Source organism: Thalassophryne amazonica, chromosome 19 (assembly GCF_902500255.1).
Source record: "Thalassophryne amazonica chromosome 19, fThaAma1.1, whole genome shotgun sequence".
NCBI classification, from domain to species: domain Eukaryota; kingdom Metazoa; phylum Chordata; class Actinopteri; order Batrachoidiformes; family Batrachoididae; genus Thalassophryne; species Thalassophryne amazonica.
Window position 1 is genome coordinate 17,991,653 of NC_047121.1, and position 21,948 is coordinate 18,013,600.

The following is a 21,948-nucleotide window of genomic DNA, read 5'->3' on the forward strand; positions in this document are numbered from 1 at the left end:
ACAAGAAATCTGGACTTACATTGACTTTCGGAGACACTGTTTAACCGTCATCCAACTTCATTTCTGTAGCTGGCGCTTTGTCAGTATTTTCAAACTGTTGAAAATTGTGAACGGATCTTGACGACAACCTCAATTCATAAATCATAAATATTAACACAAAAAGTACTTACCAGATGAAATGGGCCAGATACTTCCATCTGTGTTTACAACGGTCCTGTTGATTGCAGCGAGCCATTTCTCAGATGGTATATTACTGCCACTAGGCATAACTCTTGATTGGCTGTACATCCCGGAACACAACAACTTTTGAGCATTTTTGTGCTGCTTTCGATATTAGCAAAGTCGCTCAATTCCCCCAAACAAAGATGGCGGCTCGCTTCTGGCTAGGAAGTTCCAGAATGTCCGACTGCGAGAGAATTATGAGCGCACTCATGGCTCGAAAACTCAGAGGACCCTTTACTGAAATAGCTGCCCAAGCTGCCTGATGTAAAAAACACTAAATTCAGCGATGGAAGCTGCTATCAATGATCTTAAAAATGACCCAGGCAACTGGCAAAAAAGTGGAGATTTTTCATCCCTGTATTTAGCTATATCACGAATGTTAATCCAAAAAGCTGGTTTCTTGTAATCCAGAAATAACCATTTTTTTTATATGTGCATTTGAAATAAAATCCCCTGTTAATTTAAATATTTGTGTTTTATCAATATTTTTGAACTAGAAAATGTGTAAACTTGTAAAATTTTTCACTTTACTAAGAATTTTATAAACTGTTCATAAACACAAAGGTTTTAATTCAACGGGTTTAACAACATTTTTTGCACTGAACACGTCAGACTTATGGACTTTGTATACACTGTAGCTCCACTGTCTGAGCCTATGAGTATCTGGACAAACTCAACACAAGTATTTTTAATACAAATAATCACGTTTACACATTTCATTAGACGAGTCAGGGGACAATACACAAGTATTTCCAAGTTGCTGAATATGGCTTACACTTCATTTACATCAGTCATTAGAAAATACGAACAGTATGGTACTCTACAGTAAATCTGTCTGTAGTGGCACAAAATGGATTTTCACATAAGAAACTAGAATATGTCAAGAATCAGGTCCTCCCACGTGCCTTCTTGCAAACTATAGAAAAAAAACCTCAAATCTTTTTAAGAAAATCTTTCTGTTCCTCTCCACATGATGATGCTAGAGACAAAACTCTACTATACACAGTTTCAACAATTATCACCAAAAAAACTTACAACTCCTTCAGAGCTGGCTAGGTGTCTTTACTCAGTGAGTTTCCCCTGATACAGTACTAAGTTTCTGAGAACTCCATACTGCAGGCAAAGCAAGTAGTGGGATACGAGTTGACCTCCCCATATAGGCCCGCGCTTGATTCCCAGTCACATTATCCATTTTTGTCCTTGGACAAGACAGTTTAACTGTACTGTCCCAGTCCATTTATTCATGCTCTATACCCATTTACTCCAACTGGGCACCGCAGTCTCGTTTGAGGGTGGGCGCTAAACGGGTAGGCTAAAATATGACGTATGAGACAATTTTTCTGCATCCAGGGACAGCCCACATCTGTCAGAAATATGGTACTTTCTCTGAGTTTTTGGGCAAATTACATGACAAACAAAGTTAAAATGCAATGAAAAAGTGTGACGATGCGGTGGAACGCGGACATGTGTTGCAGTTTGTTTATGACCGGAGCAAAAAACGTGTCAAGGCAGTTTTGCAGGCAAGAGAACACAGCTACTCTTGCTAGGTGTGTAGATTAACACTTACTGTCACGACCTCTCCCATTTGCTTTGTCTTCCCTTGTCCACTGGGAACCAGGGGAAAAAAAAAATGCACTTTTCGTGACTGCTTCGGTGCGTGCAACCGAAAACAAAACAGTAAAACATTTTTCCGTTAGAAGTGACACTGTTTGTGGGGAGAGACTAATCCCTGGGCGGAGGGTGGGTGTGTCGGCACAAACCATTCGGAGAACGGGGTTTCAGCGGAAACAATTTTAAACCGGCACGTCCTCTAGGTGGCTGCAAGTATGCTTTTAGGTTTACCAAGCCAGGCAGAATGGTTTGTGCTGAAACTCCCACACTCCGCCCGGGGATTAGTCTCTGTCGTGTTTGTGCAGGCTGTCCCCAGATGTAGTCAAAGCCCATGATATCAAGCAGGGGTTCAAACGAGACTGCGTTCCCCTATTAAGAGTCACAGGGAAGCAGGAGCCTATCCCAGCAGTCACAGGGGCAGGGTACACCAATCTATCGCAGGGTGACATAGACAGACAAACTCACTCACACTGGCACACACACCTACAGTCGATTTATAGTTCCCAGTTCACTAAGTGCATGTCTTTGGAAGTGGGAGGAAGCCAGAGCACCAGGAGGGACCCCATGCAAACTCCACACAGCAAGGCCCAGGTGGAAAGTGATCCCACAATGTTCTTGGTGTGAGGCAAGAATGCTAACCACTAAACCACCATGTCCCAGTCCACTCAGCTGCAAATGGATCATTTACCTTCTTCAGACTGGCGCACCATCCAAGTGGAGTCGTAGACTCTCAGCCGCATCATGCTACTGTATCTGGGCATGAGAACCTGCGCAATGGACCTCAGAGCCCACATAGGAATGACTTATTACTCCAGACAGATGTACCAAAGCTTAAACCATTATAATAATATATATATATATATATATATATATATATATATATATATATCAGGTGTCCCAAAAAAATATGCAACATTTTATCAGCAAAGAAAATGGTCAAAGCATATGTCTAGGAAATAAATTTATGGCTGGATAGAAAGCTGAAAGGTTTAAGTTTTTCATACCAATGTCAATATTGGCCCTGCATTTTGTCAGTCTAGCATAAAGTCGCTGCACCTGTTACTCTTGGTCTGGTGCCAAAACTCAATATTTTTTGTTCGCTGTAGTATGGTTAATCTTGGCATTTTCCTGAGTCTTGCTTGGCATCAACATAAACTTCAGGGTCTGTGCAAGTAAAAAAGAAACATAAGTGATTAAGTTTGTAGCATTTAAGGGTCAAACCAAGTGTTTTAAATGTATTTTTTTGGGACACTCTCTATATATGTCATATAATAATAATATATAAAACAATGTATATAATAATATGATATAATACACATCACAAAGTGAAAGCCACCTCTCTGAGATCTTGCGAGAGTTTGCGGGCTTTGAAACCTCAATCTGGTGACTTGATTGCCGGCTACGGTGAGTGTTGCTTTTGGTAGCCATCTCACCTTATGTATATAATTGACTGTAATACCTAAATGCAAAGATTTATTGAGTCCCTCAAATTAAAGCTAAAAGTCGACATTACAAGTACATCTTTATTGGATTTTGCCTCACACTGTTGTGCACAAGGGCAAAAAAAAAAAAAATTGTCTGTCCAAATGTCAACACACCTGACAAGTGGAAAAAAATGATAGACTGAAGTGCCCCAGGAATAGACTGGCTTGATACAAAATTGATATAACTCTTGAAGGACCATTTTGTTGTAGGCTATGTAAAAGCAATCATTTGTGGTTTAAAGGATTACTTTTTTAAATAACATTTCACCCCAAATTAAAACAGAATGGACTTCATAGCTACACTGTAAATGTGTCAAAAAACGTCAGTTTTGTTGCATAAGTGGATTATTAGTGGATAATTACAAAATAACTCTTCATAGTACGTCTAATTTACAACCACCTGACAACCACCTTGTTCACAGTTTCAGCAGTGCAGGGAGCTGACTGGTGGGAGGAACTGCAAGCAGACAGGCCATTGGACATGCAAAACGTGTCTTTACAACAGCAGAACTAGTTAGCTTGGCCATCTCAGCATTTCCGACTGAGTAAACACTTCAGTATAAGTTAAAGTCTGATTTTAGCGCAGATCGTGCTTTTCCTTGCTCTATGGGACCTATTAATGTTTGATATTCCGCCACTGACATTTCCAAGAAGAGAATGTTAACGGGCACTAGCTTCACAGGCTAAAGAAGTAGCAGTTGTCAGCAGTCAACACGTGGTGCTTCGAAGCAATCCGAGCAGAGGGGGATGGGGCAAATATGCTACCATCAACGCCTTTTTACTTTGCTGTCACCGACATTTATGGGCTTTATTCAAGTCAAAATAAACTCAGATGAAACATGACAACCACAGACAGAGGGATATTTCTCCGCAGAGAAGCTGACAAAAACGTTGCGATGTAAACATATTGTACAATTAAGTCAGGAAATGTCGCCTTCATGTGTGGTAACTCAAAACCGACTCACCCTTTTCTTGGGAACTGGAGTTAATGTTGCCGACGGGCACTCTGCCTGTGGTCCTCTTCGTCCATGGGTTGACTTTGGGTGGCGGAGCTTCCACAACTTTCCGCTTCACCGTCTCCACAGCCGAGTCAGCGCCGCCGCTTTGGTCGTTCTCTTTATCATTTTGTTTGCACTTTTTGTGCATATCCGTCGGACTCTTCGTCCCCTCTGAACTGTGACCACCCGGCAGTTGCTTTTCTGTACATTTTTGTCCTTGTTCTTCTTGGGGTTTGTGCAGCTGAGCCCCCTCGGTCTTGTTTTGGTTTTCCGCTGCTGCTGCAGCGGAACTGGCGGCTGTCAAACCTGACTCAACCTTACTACATTCGACCTCTGCGGACATCCTAATTTCTGCGCGGTGTTAAATCCAGTGTGAAGTTTTGGTCCTTACGCTCTTATCCCAGAGAAAAGAGACGTGAAAGGTACAAGGCGGACCACATCCACAACTTGAGGTAAACAACTTTTGGGCTGGACCTGGTTAGCCAGCTAGCTCCTGCAGCTAACGTTAGCCAACTAGCTACCATGCAGAAACCCAAACTAAGTATTACCGTTCGTCTCGCTAAGTGGCTGTATCATATCAAGACGTAGTTACCTCTTAGCTTGTCACAAGTCACCATATGAACAACACACTTTGATCTGTTAAAGTAACGAGCTTCAATAACTTTTTTGTTGTCTTAAAAAAAAAAAAAAACACTACGGCGAGCTCGTGCCTCTGCTCCCGTTCCAACTCCACGCTACCAACTCGAGCTCGTGCAGGCCACTGCTTCTCTGTGTAAACAGTAACTCTGGCGCCTCTGGCGGGAAGACTGTGGTAGTGCAACCATCCGGACGACATTTGACTTACATTCAATTTAAAGTAACGGAACGCGAGAAAAAAAAAGCATGTTTGGTCACCAAACATGAGTGGTGTGGTAGAAATAGCTCATTATTATTATTTGATATAATCATATAATATACAGCATTGTGCAAAAAAAAGACAGTGGTATTGTGTTCTGTAAAGTGAGAGTGGTTTGAAAAATCATGTCATGACAGTGTGCAGTTATGCGTACAAAGTGTGTAAATAGGGGGGAACTAACCTGCTGTGACCTTTAAAATGGTACCATAGAGGTCATAACACTTCAACATTAAGACGCTTGCAAATACAGATAATGCAAATGCGATGCAAAAAAAAAAAAAAAAAACACTGGCTTCATTTCAACAAGTAGTTGCATCATAAAACGTCCAACAAACTTGCAAACACAAACAAATAAAAACCAGCAGCACATGCAACAGTTTGATAAAGTTTTTTTCCCAGCAAAATCACACTTCTTCTTTGTCTTTCGGCTGTTCCCGTTAGGGGTCGCCACAGCAGATCAATCGTTTCCATCTCACCCTGTCCTCTGTATCTTCCTCTGTCACACCAACCACCTGCATGTCCTCTCTGAGCACATCCATGAACCTCCTCTTTGGCCTCCCTCGTCTCCTCCTGCCTGGTGGCTCCATCCTCAGCATCCTTCTCCCTATATACCCTGGGTCCCTCCTCTGCACATGTCCAAACCATCTCAATCTCGCCTCTCTGACTTTGTCTCCAAACTGTCCCACCTGAGCTGTCCCTCTGATATGTTCATTCCTAATCTTGTCCATTCTTGTCACTCCCAAAGAGAATCTCAACATCTTCAGCTCTGCCACCTCCAGCTCTGCCTCCTGTCTTTTTGTTAGTGCCACTGTCTCTAAACCATACAACATAGCTGGTCTCACTACTGTTTTGTAAACTTTCCCCTTCACTCTTGCTGATATTCTTTGGTCACAAATCACTCCTGCCACCTTTCTCCACCCACTCCACCTCTTTACCACACTCTCCATTACTTTGAACAGTTGACTCCAAATATTTAAACTCATCTACTTTCACCACTTCTACTCCTTGTAACTGCACTATTCCACTGGGCTCCCTCTCATTCACACACATGTACTCAGTCTTGCTTCTACTGACTTTCATTCCCCTTCTCTCCAAAGTATATCTCCACTTCTCCAGACTAGACTCAACTTGCTCTCTACTCTCACTACAGATCACAATGTCATCTGCAAACATCATAGTCCATGGGGAGTCCTGTCTGATCTCATCTGTCAACCTGTCCATCACCACTGCAAAATCACACAACGCTTCCAAATTCACATTGCAATGCATTTGTGTTGGCACTGCAAGATGTGTTTGAAGGTCATGAAGAAGACATTATGTGTTTGCTGCAAATTCACACAACACACCCAGATATAAAACACTTTGCAAAGCTTCACAGCACAATAGAAGCAGTAATAACACAATGTCGGTACTCAAAACACAAACCGCTCAAGGGCCCGTTCATTGCAGCATGTGGTGCTCTGCTCTATATCACTACCTGGTTGGCAGAGTGGACTAACTTTCTTTGCTTTATTGATGACTTTACTGTTATGCCAGCTAATTTTTCATATTGTATTATTTTATTTGTAATGCATTAAACAACAGAAGTCCTCCTGGCAAAAATTTCTGTTTGTGTTGACAGCAGTTCTGTTGTGTTGTGGTCGTTTGCGATACATCTTTTTTTTCTCTTCTTTTTGTTTTTGGCATGCATGCATACATTGTGTGATTTTTCAGCAGACATGTTCACTAGAGGTGATCAATCATAATATCGATACCAACGCTGGTATTGATATTGAATGATCCTCGTGTAAAAAGATTGATACTCAAGTTTTTTTTCTCTCCCGCACGCACTGACTGCTGCGCACGCAGATTCATCAAAGTCTACTCTCTGTCTGTAAGAGCAGTGCTGCACTGTCACACAACACGGAGCAGCGCACCCTTGTATTGTGGTTTGTTAGCCCTCTACCTCAGGAGATTTTGTTTTAAGTTGTGTTGAGTGATTGTTTTTTAAACAATAATGTTGATTGTGATAATAAAGTATTTTGTTGTCACATACAATGTTTGGCGAAATTCTTTTGGATCCTTTGGATCTACGAAGCTTAAATATGAAAAAGTATCGGTGTCGGTATCGATATCGGCGATACTGGGCCTGTATTGGCCTTGGTATCGGATCAATACCAAAGTTCTTGGTATCGCACACCTCTAATGTTCACCAGTTCAAATGTTACATGTGCTGGAGCTTATGTTTGTATTTTTTTTGTTTGCAAGCATTTTTATCCAAGGCCATCAAAATATGGCCATCGGGTATTACGAAGGCTTTGCGTCCATTTGTCCATCTGTGCTCAGCATAAGTCCAGTCATATTACCGCCAGAGTCTGCAAATTCACAGGGAACATTCTTGGGACACAGACCTTGGACAAGTACAAAGATGGCTAACCTAGACCTATTTTAACAGGTTAATAAGTCATATTCTGCTTCTGTTTTTTTTTTGCTATAAATCATGCAAATCCGTTTTTTTGTGGGGGGATAAGAGCCAGTCAGTGTAGAGGGCCACCATGATGTTACTAGCTGGTCTCTCTGGCACTCCAAAACCACTTTGTTTTTGGCTAAATATAACACGTTTCTTATAGATTATGTACAAGGTAGCGAGAAATAAACACCTCTAAAACTGAAAATACTGTTTTTGTAACCTGATAACACCTCTGGAGTGATGTACAAGACATCTTGGAGATGTTAGCGTGGTGGCGTCACTGCCCGGTCTAGCTAGCTGCTAACCACTTTGTTTCTGTGTAAATAAATATAACCTCTTTTGTCACATATTATGTAAAAGCTAGCGAGAAATAAACACTTCTAAGTCTGAAAACTCTGTTTTTGTAACCTGAAAACACCTCTGGAGTGATGTACAAGACATCTTGCAGACGTTAGCGTGGTGACGTCACTGTCTGGTCTAGCTAGCTGCTAACCACTTTGTTTCTGTGTAAATAAATATAACCTCTTTTGTCACATATTATGTAAAAGCTAGCGAGAAATAAACACTTCTAAGACTGAAAACTCTGTTTTTGTAACCTGATAACACCTCCGGAGTGAATTACAAGACATCTCGCGGATGTCAGTGTGTACGCGCATCACATGCGTTCAAAGCTAACGTCCAGCCTTTTCAAATGCTCACGCATGCGCACACGCTCCTGCAGATGCTGATAAAAGGTAAATAAAATATTGTTCATGATTGATAGATTAAGTTTATTCTGCAACATCAATATAAACAAAAAGATGTGAATATATCAATGATACACAGATAACTCAATAAAGCATAAACGCATATTACGTCCGCCAAGGACGTCATAAAATCAACTGCATTTATTTGTCTGTCTGTTAGCAGGATTACATCAAAAGTACTGCGCAGATTTTGACTAAATTTTCACCACAGATAGATATTAGGCCATGGAAGAGCCCATTAAATTTTGGAGTTGATCCGGATCCAGATTCTGGATCAAGTTTCACTTTATATAGGCTTTGAAGGATTACGTCAAAACTACTGCACGGATTTTGACGAAATTTTCAACACATATACATATTAGGCCATAGAAGGCTCCATTAAATTTTGGAGGTGATCCAGATCTGCATACGGATTCTGGATTAAGATTCCAGTTTATATACCCTTTGAAGGATTACGTCAAAACTACTGCACAGATTTTGATGAAATTTTCAACACATATATATTAGGCCATGGAGGACTCCATTAAATTTTGGAGGTGATCTGGATCTGGATTCTGGATCAAGTTTAACTTTATATAGGCTTTGAAGGAGTACGTCAAAACTACTGCATGGATTTTGACAAAATTTTCAACACATATACATATTAGGCCATGGGACGCTCCATCACATTTTGGAGGTGATCCAGATCTGAATCCAGATTCTGGATCAAGATTTCAGTTTATATACGCTTTGAAGGATAACGTCAAAACTACTTCACGGATTCTCACCAAATGTGCACCACAGATAGATATTACGGCATGAAAGACTCCACCAAATCTTGGAGGTGATCCAGATCTGGATTCTGGATCAAGATTCACTTTATATAGGCTTTGAAGGATTACGTCAAAACTACTTCACAGATTCTCACCACATTTTCACCATGGATACATATTAGGCCATGGAAGACTCCATTAAATTTTGGAGGTGATCCGGATCTGAATCCGGATTCTGGATCAAGATTTCACTTTATATATGCTTTGAAGTATTACGTTAAAACTACTTCACGGATTTTGACAAAATCTTCAACACAGATACAGTTTGGGCCATGGAAGACTCCATTACGTTTTAGAGGTGATCTGGATCCGGATCTGGATTCTGGATCAAGTTTCACTTTAGTCTTTGAAGGATTACGTCAAAACTACTTTACGGATTCTCACCAAATTCATACCACAGATAGATATTAGGGCATGGAAGACTCCATGAAAGTTTGGAGCTGATCTGGGTCCAGATTGAGGGACATCAGAAATCTCAGTTTGCTCTTGTTTCCATTGTGATCCTTGTGAAATTATCACGTGACAAAATAGGGAGGCTTGATTGAACATGTACAAACTGTATATAAAACAGTAGGATCTTAATAATTATATATATATTTATATATATATATATAGAGAGAGAGAGAGAGAGAGAGAGAGAACGTTTGCACTGGAATACTAATTAAACAACTGCAAATCATAAAGAAGACAATGCTCATGGCCGAGGGAATTTTAGCATTGCATTATATTTCAATTTGCAAAACATTTTTTGATCCAACAACCTGTTGTGGAATTGATGGTGTGTTTTTTGGTGTGTGTCTTTGTAAAGGTTTTCTGATTTTACTCCTGTTGTCTTAATTGTAAAATGTTGTGGCACAAGGTCCTGCAATCTGATTGTTACAGCTGGTCTCAGACGATCTTGGAGGTGAACATGCTGGATGTGGAGGTCCTGGACTGGTGTGGTTACATGTGGTCTGCGGTTGTGAGGCCGGTTGGATGTACTGCCAAATTCTCTAAAACGCCTTTGGAGATGCCTTATGGTAGAGAAATGAACATTCAATTCACATGCAACAGCTCTGGTGGACACTCCTGCAGTCAGCATGCCAATTGTATTTTCCCCTAAAACGTGGGACATCTGTTGCATTGTGCTGTGTGATAAAACTGCCTATTTCAGAGTGGCCTTGTATTGTGGCCAGCCTAAGGCACACCTGTGCAATAATAATGCTGTGTACTCAGAATCTTGATATGCCACACCTGTGAGGTGGGATGGATTATCTTGGTAAAGGAGATGTGCTCACTAACACAGATTTGTGAACAATATTTGAGAGAAATAGGTCTTTGTGTTTGTAGAAAATGTTTTAGATCTTTGAGTTCAGCTCATGAAAAATGGGAGCAAAAACAAAAGTATTACCTTTATATTTTTCTTCAGTGTAGTTGAGGTCATTGATCATACACTATCATGTGGAAATGTTTCACTCAAACCGTCTTGTAGTGTTACTGACTGCAGTGTTATTGACTTTAGTGAGTCAGACCCAAGCTTTGCACAGCCTGTTGAGCTGCACATGATGACAGAGGACAAATACACAAAGCAGTGACACTAGCGTGCACATGCTCATGGAGAAATGTTTTGGTGACAGTGCAGTTGATCCCACCAGAGGACTGGTGTAGATGCTCATGGAGAAGTACAACAAGAAGTACAACAAGAAGTCACCAACTTTATCCATCAACATGAAAACGTGTGAATGTTGTTGGTGCTGTTGTACCTCTGGTGGGCAGACAAGTTTTATCAACTCTGATAAGTTTTTATCTTCTTTTTCTCCTTCTCTCCCTCCGCCTGGAACTGATTGGAGGTGGTTGAATTGTTTTTCAGAGATCAGTTCTTCAGGATTTTCTGACCTGCAACGAACTGATACAGTAAGGACAGCAAACTTGATGCTTCAGCTATTTCGTGCAGCAGATACAGTTGTATGTAAAAGTTTGGGCACCCCTGATGATTTCCATGATTTTCCTTTATAAATCATTGGTTGTTTGGCTCAGCAATTTCAGTTAAATATATCATATAGCAGACAAACACAGTGATATTTGAGAAGTAAAATGAAGTTTATAAGATTTATAGAAAGTGTGTAATAATTCTTTAAACAAAATTAGGCAGGTGAATAAATTTGGGCACCCCAACAAATAAAAATATTTAGTAGATCCTGCTTTTGCGGAAATAACAGCCTCGAAATGCTTCCTATAGCTTCCAATGAGTCTGGATTCTGGTTGAAGGTATTTTGGACCATTCTTTTTTACAAAACCTCTCTAGTTCAGTCAGGTTTGTTGGTTTCTGAGCATGGACAGCCCCCTTAAAATCACACCACAGATTTTCAATAATATTCAGGTCTGAAGACTGAGATGACCATTCCAGAATGTTGTACTTGTTCCTCTGCATAAATGCGTTAGTAGATTTTGAGCAGTGTTTAGGGTCGTTGTCTTATTGACAGATCCAGCCCCGGCACAACTTCAACTTTGTCACTGAGTCTTGAACATTGTTCTCAAGAATCTGCTGATATTGATTGGAACCCATGTGACCCTCAACTTTAACAAGATTCCCAGTACCTGCACTGGCCACACAGCCCCACAGCATGGTGGAACCACCTCCAAATTTTACTGTAGGTAGCAAGTGTTTTTCTTGAATGCTGTGTTCTTTTTCTGCCATGCATACCACCCCTTGTTATGTCCAAATAACTCAATTTTAGTTTAGTTTAGTTAGTCCACAGCACCTTATCCCAAAATGAAGGTGGCTTGTCCAAATGTGTTTTAGCATACCTCAAGTGACAGAAAAGGCTTCCTCTGCATTACAGCATCTCCTTGTGAAAAGTGCGCTGTATAGATGAACAATGCACAGCGGCACTATCTGCAGCAAGATCATGTTGTAGGTCTTTGGAACAGGTCTGTGGGTTGCTTTGACTGTTCTCACCATCCTTCGCTTCAGATTATCTGAGATTTTCTTGGCCTGTCACTTTGGGCCTTAACTGGTACTGTGCCTGTGGTCTTCCATTCCCTCACTATGTTCCTCACAGTAGAAACTGACAGCTGAAATCTCTGAAATAGCTTTTTGTATCCTTCCCCTAAACCATGATGTTGAACAATCTTTGTTTTCAGGTAATTTGAGAGTTGTTTAGAGGCTCCCATGTTGCCACTCATTAGAAGAGATGCAAAGAGGGGAAACATTTGCAAATGGCCACCTTAAATACCCTTTCTCATGATTGGATTCACCTGTGTAAGGAGGTCAAGAGTCAATGAGCTTACCAAACCAATTTTGTGTTCCAATAATTAGTGCTAAATGTATTCAACTCAATAAAATGACAAGGGTGCCCAAATTTATGCACCTGGCCAATTTTGTTAAAATAATTATTGCACACTTTCTGTAAATACTAGAAACTTAATTTCACATCTCAAATATCAGTGTGTTTGTCTGCTATAGGATATATTTAACTGAAATTTCTGATCCAGACAACCAATGATTTATAAAGGAAAATCATGAAAATTATCAGGGATGCCAAAACATAGCCATACAACTGTAACTGAAACAATCCTTCAAATGGTGATGCAAGCACCAAATTCAGCACAAATACACCTTACTGTTTTGAGAAACTGACTGCCTGGCCACTTGAATTTTCTTGAATAGGTAGGAGTCAGTTGAAGAATTACACAGGGGTAAAAAAAAAAAAAAAAATGCTCTGATCATATAGAAAACTATACCACATTATTTGTCTGATCACAAAGATTCCAAAAAAGTATAGTTTGGACTATGTATGACTGAATGTTATGGAGTTATGGAGTAAAAACATTAAGAATGGTAACAAAGGTCAATTTCAGTTTGTACAGGGATCAAAAGTTAAAGTTGCTCCAATTTTGGTTAAACGTGGTGCAAATTATTGGTTGAGCTAATAGGATTAATAAATGGAATCGCTTTGACTGTGTTGAATGCTTGGTCTCCAAAGTAAAGGTCAAACAATGTTGATGTCCATTGGATTCTATGACATGTGACATATGTTCCCCCGTAACATGATAACTAAGCACAACACATGGTGAAAACTATTCTTTTTAAAAACCCTATAAACAAACAATAAATTGTATTTGTAACTTTTGACCTGTATACAAATTGAAATTTACCTTTGTCACCATTCTTAATGTTTTTACCCCATAACTCCATAACATTCAGCCACAGATAGTCGAAACTAGACCTTTTTTGGAATCTTCACTTTCAGATAAATAATGTGGTATAGTTTTCAATATGATCAGAGCATTTTTTTAAATTTTGACCCCTGTCTGCCTGTTGAAAATTCAAGTGGCCAATCCATTTTTTCAAAAGAGTAATGTCAAAGGAGTATCTTTGCCGAATTTGGTGCTTGCATCACCATTTGAAGGATTCCTCTGTAAATATTCTTTTATCTGCTGCACTCACTGTCAGTGAGGGTTGAGAAATGTTGTTTGTTTTTTTTATTTCTGTAGCATGAAGGCAGCTGTACAGCAACTACTCACAAATGTGTGAGAGCGATTCTGAAAGAGACACCTGTGACTGTTTGCGGAACACTTCAAATAGAACATGGAGACAACAAGTGCACTCACAAAAACAATGTCTGGCAGAATCAAGAATTCCTACAATCTTTCAATGACATAAACGTTTCTAATCAGGCCCCAGATTAAGTTTTTGGGGTCCTTGATTCGAGGTTCATTACAGTTGCGAAACGTTTTCATGGTGACCACAGTTCAGTCTGTAAAGGGGGTTGTCCACTCTAATGGTTAGTTTACACAAACTGTCCTTGTGGAAGACACTGATCCCCTAAACCTCTCAACACTGGGGCCACGCCATGCACTTTGACCCCAGATTACCTGAAGATGTGGTCGTAGATCTGATTTGTATCTGACCTCTGGTGACACCAGAGCGCAGCGTGAACATACGTCATCAGATGATTTATTTTCAGTCAGTGTGGAGTCACTTTCACAAACACAAATGTGAACCATCTGTAAAACAAAATAACAACAAAAAGAAACAGTGTGTGCTCACTTTAATTTGGAATGTTAACATAGCCTAATATGAAATGGTACAAACAAGTAACTCAACCTTTCGTTTTCTTTTTTTTTTTTTTTTTGGCTGTATCATTGGTGAGCAGTAAAGTGTTTTCTAGATTTTTAACTCTTCTTCTTTGCTGTTGTAGGTTTTTTTTTTTACTTGATGTGCCAGTGGTAACGAGGGGTACTGTCATCGCTCCTGTGTGCAAATTAACTCAGAATCAGATTAGTAGATTTCCCCCAAATTTGGTAGGTGAGTGTCTCCACATGATTTACTTTTGCAGCAGATTGGTCAAAGGTCACCAAAATTATAGTTATCGTGGAACATTTATTTGTCTATCTTCACAGTCAGTGTGTGGAGAAAAGATTATGTTGTTTTGCCCCTGTCTTAAAGTAACCCTAATGATGTACTTGTTATTATTACACTAATTGCACGAATTTGTTTTTGTAGCCACTAACGACTGGGAGTGAAGCATGCTGGGGTCATTCTGAACTGGGAGTGAAGAGCTGAGGTTATTATGTTTTTGCAAGAGGAAATAACTTTCAGATGCCTGTTGATTAAAGGAATTATGTGCGCCAGGGAGTTTGAGATGGCCACTCACCCTCCCTTCGCGCACACACTAGAAAAGAGGGGGCAGAGCCATGCTCCGATAGAGTCTGCTGCAGGTTTCGTACGAACGCCCAGCCGGTTGACAAGCGCACTCTACCGAAAGGTGTTGGCTCTCCACCTTAAAGGCGTCACGGTAAGAGAGAAAGAGATATTTTATGCGCTGCAACCACTTGTGTTTGATGTAACTGCTTTTGTGGGGAATAAATATACGCCTGTTTGTTCTAGCAAAATGCAGTCTGTGTGATCATTTCTGTGTGCCGATCTGACCGAACCTTGTTTCAAAACAGTCAGTATGGCTATAGAGAGGTGTGGCAAAGCTTACATCAATCAGGAAACTATTTTTAACCAAATAGTATGAGAGATGTCAAAAATATGTCACAGAATTACATCTAAAATCATATTTTTTTTAACATTTTCTACTACAGTTAATAAGGTTAGAGATGTGATCAGAAGCTTATAGTGTGACAGAGGCCAGCAGGAGTCACGGTGCATGTGGTAGTCAATGGGCCTCACTCCCCCGACATTCAAAGTATACTCTGGACACTCCAGCCAGAGCCTAGGTTTTGGCCGACTGGTCAGAGCGTCCACCTCCCATGCCGACGATTGCGAGTTTGCGTCGCAAATGGGAGGAGTCCAACACAATGCAGAGGAGCCGCTATGTTACCATCATGTGTACATGCAGAGTTTGTGTCGCCCCGCTGAGGCCTTTCAGATTCTTTTCTAAAGCCAAACTCTGGTGATCAGCGACCACCACTATTTGTAACACTTAATTCGAAATCCACTCTAAAACATGTTTACATGAAAGTTATGTCTCCAAGCATGATTCTTTGCCAGACAAGCTGGATTTGTTGCCCCACAGTTTGAACAGATCAGTCACGGCCTAACCTAAATAAAAAAACAGACCAATCACAGAGGTGGTGGGTGTGGTTGGAGGAAAAAATTATTCTTCTCAAAGGATAACTCTTATTTTTAACGTAGAATCCAGAGCTAAAAGATTAGACTCAAATGTTTAATGACAACAAATGTTTAATTTTTTCTGATAAAGCTACTTGAACTATACAACACTTTCTTTGTACTATTGTTATCACATCTGAATAATTAAATAATCACTTTTGTGGACTTGGAGAAGGCGTATGATCGTGTACCCCGGGAGATACTGTGGAGGTGCTGTGGCAGTGTGGAGTGAGGGGGTCACTTCCCAGGGCCATTTAATCTCTGTACTCACAAAGGCTGTGTTCGGGTTCTCGGCAGTAAGTCGGACTCCTTTCCAGTGGGGGTTGGCTTCCTCCAGGGCTGCGCCTTGTCACCAATCCTGTTTGTGATATTCATGGACAGGATATCGAGGCATAGACGGAGGGAGGAGGGTCGTCAGTTTGGCGGACTCAAGGTCTCATCACTGCTTTTTTGCAGATGATGTGGTCCTTTTGGCATCATCGGCCTGTGACCTCCAACACTCCCTGGATCGGTTCACAGCTGAGTGTGAAGCGGCTGGGATGAGGATCAGCACCTCTAAATCTGAGGCCATGGTTCTCAGCAGGAAACCAATGGATTTCCTACTTCAGGTAGGGAATGAGGTCTTGCTCCAAGTGAAGGAGCTCTAGTACCTCTGGTCTTGTTCACGAGTGAGGAGAAAATAGAGCATGAGATTGTCCAGAGAATTGGCGCAGCAAGGGCAGTGTTGCATTCACTCTACCATACTGTTGTGATTAAATGGGAGCTGAGCCAAAAAGTGAAGCTCGTGATCTACTGGTCAATCTTCGTTCCTACTCTCACCTATGGTCATGAGGGTTGGGTCATGACCGAAAGAACTAGATCCCAGGTACAAGCAGCTGGAATGGGCTTCCTCAGGAGGGTGGCTGGTGTCTCCCTTAGCGATAAGGTGAGAAGATCAGTCATCTGTGAGGAACTCGGAGTAGAGCCGCTGCTTCCTCGCGTTGAAAGGTGAGGTGGTTCGGATCATCTGGTAAAGATGCCCCCTGGGCGCCTCCCTAGGGAGGAGTTCCAGGCACAACCATCTGGGAGGAGACACTGGTGAAGACCCAGGACAAGGTGGAGAGATTATATCACCACACTGGCCTGGGAATGCCTCAGGATCGCCAAGTCAGAGGTGGTTAATGTGGCCTGGGAAAGGGAAGCTTGAGGTGTTGCTCCCGTGACCTGATCCTGGGTAAGTGGTTGATGATGAGTGAGAGAGTCAGTGAGTGAGTAGCGTGTTGCCCGTGGGGATCCACGGGCATTAGAATGGGTAGTGTTTATAAAATAGGTAGCTGACATTTTTCAAAAGGTGGTAATAAATTATACAAAGTTTGTATAATCAGTTGGAATGGCATGTGAGTCTAGAATGTTTTTAGAACCATAGACACCAACAATTTTTAGAAGAACTCAACCCTTTTAGTTCCTGTTAATTACATAATTTTTGTAATGCTAATTTACAGTCTTAATGCATTTCATAAATTGTTCACGTTCTTGTTATCAGATACACTATTATTATTATTATTGTTATTATTTATTTTTTTTATTTTATTTTGTTATTACTTCTATTTTGTAATTTGATTTTTAAATGGACCACAATGGAAATAGGTGTTTTCACTTTCTTGTGTCATCCATGTATTTTTAATGTATTTACAATTATATTATGTACTTACATTGAACTTACTAAATAAAATCACACACGTACACAGATGCCACTCCCCTTGTAACATGTAGATGATTTACTGCCCCCTGCTGGAATGGCATGTGAGTGCAGAATGTAATTATCAACATCCATTGTTCAGTGTTGTTAGCTAATATTTGTAGTTTCTCCAAAAATATTAGTGCTATCAACTTTCAGTTTTCGCAGCATTCATCATTGACCCAAAATACATAAACATACCAAATGTCAGCTCTCCCCAGTTTGTACGTGATCAAAACCATACACATGCATGCACGCCACTTGGCTTTTAATATATAGATGTTCTGTTCCATTCCAGACAGTCACAAGTAGCCCTGCCTATTCAAGTGTTGAAAAAACTCACACTGAATGGAGGCGTATGTTTTTGTGGAAATTACAGTGTGATTAGAAATTTACCATATTGTTCCATGATCCCTGTGCCAGTCCTTCATGTCCCTGAACAGTGAAGTGGAAACAGTCTGCTGTGAAGAAGCTGAAGTCATTGCTCCCGTTCTGAAATTAAGAGAACAACATTTAGACTCATACTGTTGAAGATCTGTCATGCTGAAATAAATATTTAATGTACGAAGAAAGAAAGGTCATTAACTTAGAGTTCAGTAAAAATGATAATTACAATAAGGCCTGATATGGCATGAGCCTTGCTCATAGGTAGGTGGCTCCAGGGTTTCAGGTTCCAGGGGCTGTACCCCTTCCCCCGACACACACACACACACACCACACACACACCACACACACACACACACACACACACCACACACACACCACACACACACACACACCACACACACACACACCACCCCAAAAGAATTTCAGTAATCCCACCAGAAGATTTCAGCCTCAGCTTCTTAAAATGTCTAATATTATTTACGCTCCTTCTACCAGGGGCAGATCCAGAATTTTGTAAAGGGGGGGGGGGGGTGTGGGTGGGTGGGGTGTTTGGGGACATCCCTCCCCCGCCCCCCAAAAATTTAATTTTAAGTACCATTTCCTGCATTTTGGTGCATATTGTGCCACAAAATACAACCACAGAGACAGTGTGTAGGGCAAATTACTTTAAAGAAAGTAATTAGTTATACACTCAACAAAAATATAAACGCAACACTTTTGGTTTTGCTCCCATTTTGTAGGAGATGAACTCAAAGATCTAAAACTTTTTCCACATACACAATATCACCATTTCCCTCAAATATTGTTCACAAACCAGTCTAAATCTGTGATAGTGAGCACTTCTCCTTTGCTGAGATTATCCATCCCACCTCACAGGTGTGCCATATCAAGATGCTGATTAGACACCATGATTAGTGCACAGGTGTGCCTTAGACTGCCCACAATAAAAGGCCACTCTGAAAGGTGCAGTTTTGTTTTATTGGGGGGGATACCAGTCAGTATCTGGTGTGACCACCATTTGCCTCATGCAGTGCAACACATCTCCTTCGCATAGAGTTGATCAGGTTGTCAATTGTGGCCTGTGGAATGTTGGTCCACTCCTCTTCAATGGCTGTGCAAAGTTGCTGGATATTGGCAGGAACTGGTACACGCTGTCGTATACGTCGGTCCAGAGCATCCCAAACATGCTCAATGGGTGACATGTCCGGTGAGTATACCGGCCATGCAAGAACTGGGACATTTTCATCTTCCAAGAATTGTGTACAGATCCTTGCAACATGGGGCCGTGCATTATCCTGCTGCAACATGAGGTGATGTTCTTGGATGTATGGCACAACAATGGGCCTCAGGATCTCGTCACGGTATCTCTGTGCATTCAAAATGCCATCAATAAAATGCACCCGTGTTCTTCGTCCATAACAGACGCCTGCCCATACCATAACCCCACCGCCACCATGGGCCACTCGATCCACAACATTGACATCAGAAAACCGCTCACCCACACGACGCCACACACGCTGTCTGCCATCTGCCCTGAACAGTGTGAACCGGGATTCATCCGTGAAGAGAACACCTCTCCAACATGCCAAACGCCAGCGAATGTGAGCATTTGCCCACTCAAGTCGGTTACGACGACGAACTGGAGTCAGGTCGAGACCCCGATGAGGACGACGAGCATGCAGATGAGCTTCCCTGAGACGGTTTCTGACAGTTTGTGCAGAAATTCTTTGGTTATGCAAACCAATTGTTTCAGCAGCTGTCCGACTGGCTGGTCTCAGACGATCTTGGAGGTGAACATGCTGGATGTGGAGGTCCTGGGCTGGTTGGTTACACGTGGTCTGCGGTTGTGAGGCTGGTTGGATGTACTGCCAAATTCTCTGAAACGCCTTTGGAGACGGCTTATGGTAGAGAAATGAACATTCAATACATGAGCAACAGCTCTGGTTGACATTCCTGCTGTCAGCATGCCAATTGCACGCTCCCTCAAATCTTGCGGCATCTGTGGTATTGTGCTGTGTGATAAAACTGCACCTTTCAGAGTGGCCTTTTATTGTGGGCAGTCTAAGGCACACCTGTGCACTAATCATGGTGTCTAATCAGCATCTTGATATTGCACACCTGTGAGGTGGGATGGATCATCTCAGCAAAGGAGAAGTGCTCACTATCACAGATTTAGACTGGTTTGTGAACAATATTTGAGAGAAATGGTGATATTGTGTATGTGGAAAAAGTTTTAGATCTTTGAGTTCATCTCATACAAAATGGGAGCAAAACCAAAAGTGTTGCGTTTATATTTTTGTTGAGTAACTGAGTTACAGCATTATAAAAGTAATTAGTTAATAAGGAAAGTAACTATTGCATTACTTTTTAAAAAAATGTTCAAATAAATATGTCAATAAATTTGACATTCCCCCATGAACTTTACATTCAACTGTATGTTCAATTATTTATAATAAAATTAAATATTAAATATGTTCAGTGAATTAAATGGAAACATACTAGAATAAATTATTAATAGAAAATACTGTACACAAATCTACACTATTTTAATGTTGCTGTGGGACAACTTACTTTTGTTAAATGTTCAAATATGTCAATGAATTTAGATCCCCCCCTTTAATAAAGTTTATATTCGACTGTGTATTAGATTATATTAGCTTATTTATAATAAAACTGAATATTAAATGTTTAATGAATTAAATGGACACTTAATAGAAAAAAATTAACAGAAAACACTGTACACTAATCTACAATATTTTAATGTTGCTTTGGGACAATGTGAATATATTAGTCTAGATATGATCATTACTACATTTCTAATAGTAGAACAATCAAACATAATAGATATTTTAGAACTTTTGACATTTATTGCACTTCAACAGGCCGCAACCCATCAATCAAATAAATCTAAAATTACGTTATGCTTGCTCACATGTACATTCTTACCTTTTGTTTCAGTCAGGGTGAAGTAATGTCTGTAGTTCCAGTTGAAAAACACAAATGATGCATTTGTGTTTGTGCGTGAACTCCCTCTCGCCCACCTCTGCCTCTGGTTGGCTCACCATGAAATTTTACTCTTCCTTAGCCGATCACCGTCACTTATGCAGTCACTTAACATACGGAAGTGGCCCGAGCTACAACCTTGTTTGTCCTGTCTAATTACAGTGTCTGTAACCATTTATTAGTTATTATAGAAATCATTTTGGTCACGTACCAATTAGAGTGACGTAAATGCAATACTCCAAAGTTGACCTGAAACCTGTATTTATGTCTGTCAAATTTCTAGCAGAGCACTTAACTGGTCATAACATGCCATGTTCACAAAGTTGGTGAAACAATACAATCAACTCAACATGTGCTGGAATTTCCAGATTTGAAAGCAGCTTCTGGTCTATTGTCAACCACCCAATGCAATTACAGCACTCTGACATGTGTTCAATTTAACAATGATGACAGAAAATAGCACTTAATAGCATAACAATTTAGATATAAAATAGCACTGCAGATAAGTGGAAAGATTGTTTTATGGTAAAAGCACAAAATTTTCCACAGATATCGTTTGATATATCATTTAAAAAATGTTGATCTCATGCCAAGCTTATCCCCCCACCCCCCATTTTTAAATCAATGTAATTATGGTTGGATTGCATTTGTGTGTAAGAAAATGGAGAAAGCGATGTTTAATTTGTGTCTGTGTGACATATAGTAATAAAGATGGAGCATTTTGAATATATTCTGTACTCACTCACTCACTCACTCACCTTCAACTGCTTATCCAGGACTGGGTCGCAAAGGCAACAGCTTCAGCAGGGGACCCCAGATTTCCCTTTCCCAGGCCACATTAACCACCTCTGACTGGGGTATCCCGAGGCATTCCCAGGTCAGTGTGGAGATATAATCTCTCTACCTAGTCCTGGGTCTTTGCCGGGGTCTCCTCCCAGATGCACGTGCCTGGAACACCTCCCTAGGAAGGTGCCCAGGAGGCATCCTTACCAGATACCCAAAGTACCTGAGCTGGCTCCTTTC

The 21,948-nt window shown here is 40.8% G+C and overlaps 1 protein-coding gene across 6 annotated transcripts in view; it reads right to left on the minus strand.

Annotated features, from left to right (window-relative positions):
- Positions 1–20,300, minus strand: part of larp1b (La ribonucleoprotein 1B) — a 118,017-nt gene extending 97,717 nt beyond the window's left edge. For 5 of the 6 annotated variants that reach the window (XM_034194888.1, XM_034194887.1, XM_034194886.1 and 2 more), the window contains exons 1-4: positions 20,287–20,300; positions 8,129–8,131; positions 7,968–7,974; positions 4,283–4,988 (exon numbers count right to left, since the gene is read on the minus strand). In XM_034194888.1, coding sequence (XP_034050779.1) covers positions 4,283–4,658 — 376 coding nt within the window. In that variant the 5' untranslated portion in view covers positions 4,659–4,988; positions 7,968–7,974; positions 8,129–8,131; positions 20,287–20,300. Of the gene's footprint in view, positions 1–4,282; positions 4,989–7,967; positions 7,975–8,128; positions 8,132–18,637; positions 18,649–20,286 lie in introns of those variants that run through there. The other variant, XM_034194884.1, reaches the window with a different exon arrangement.
- Between the last annotated feature and the right edge of the window lie 1,648 nt (positions 20,301–21,948).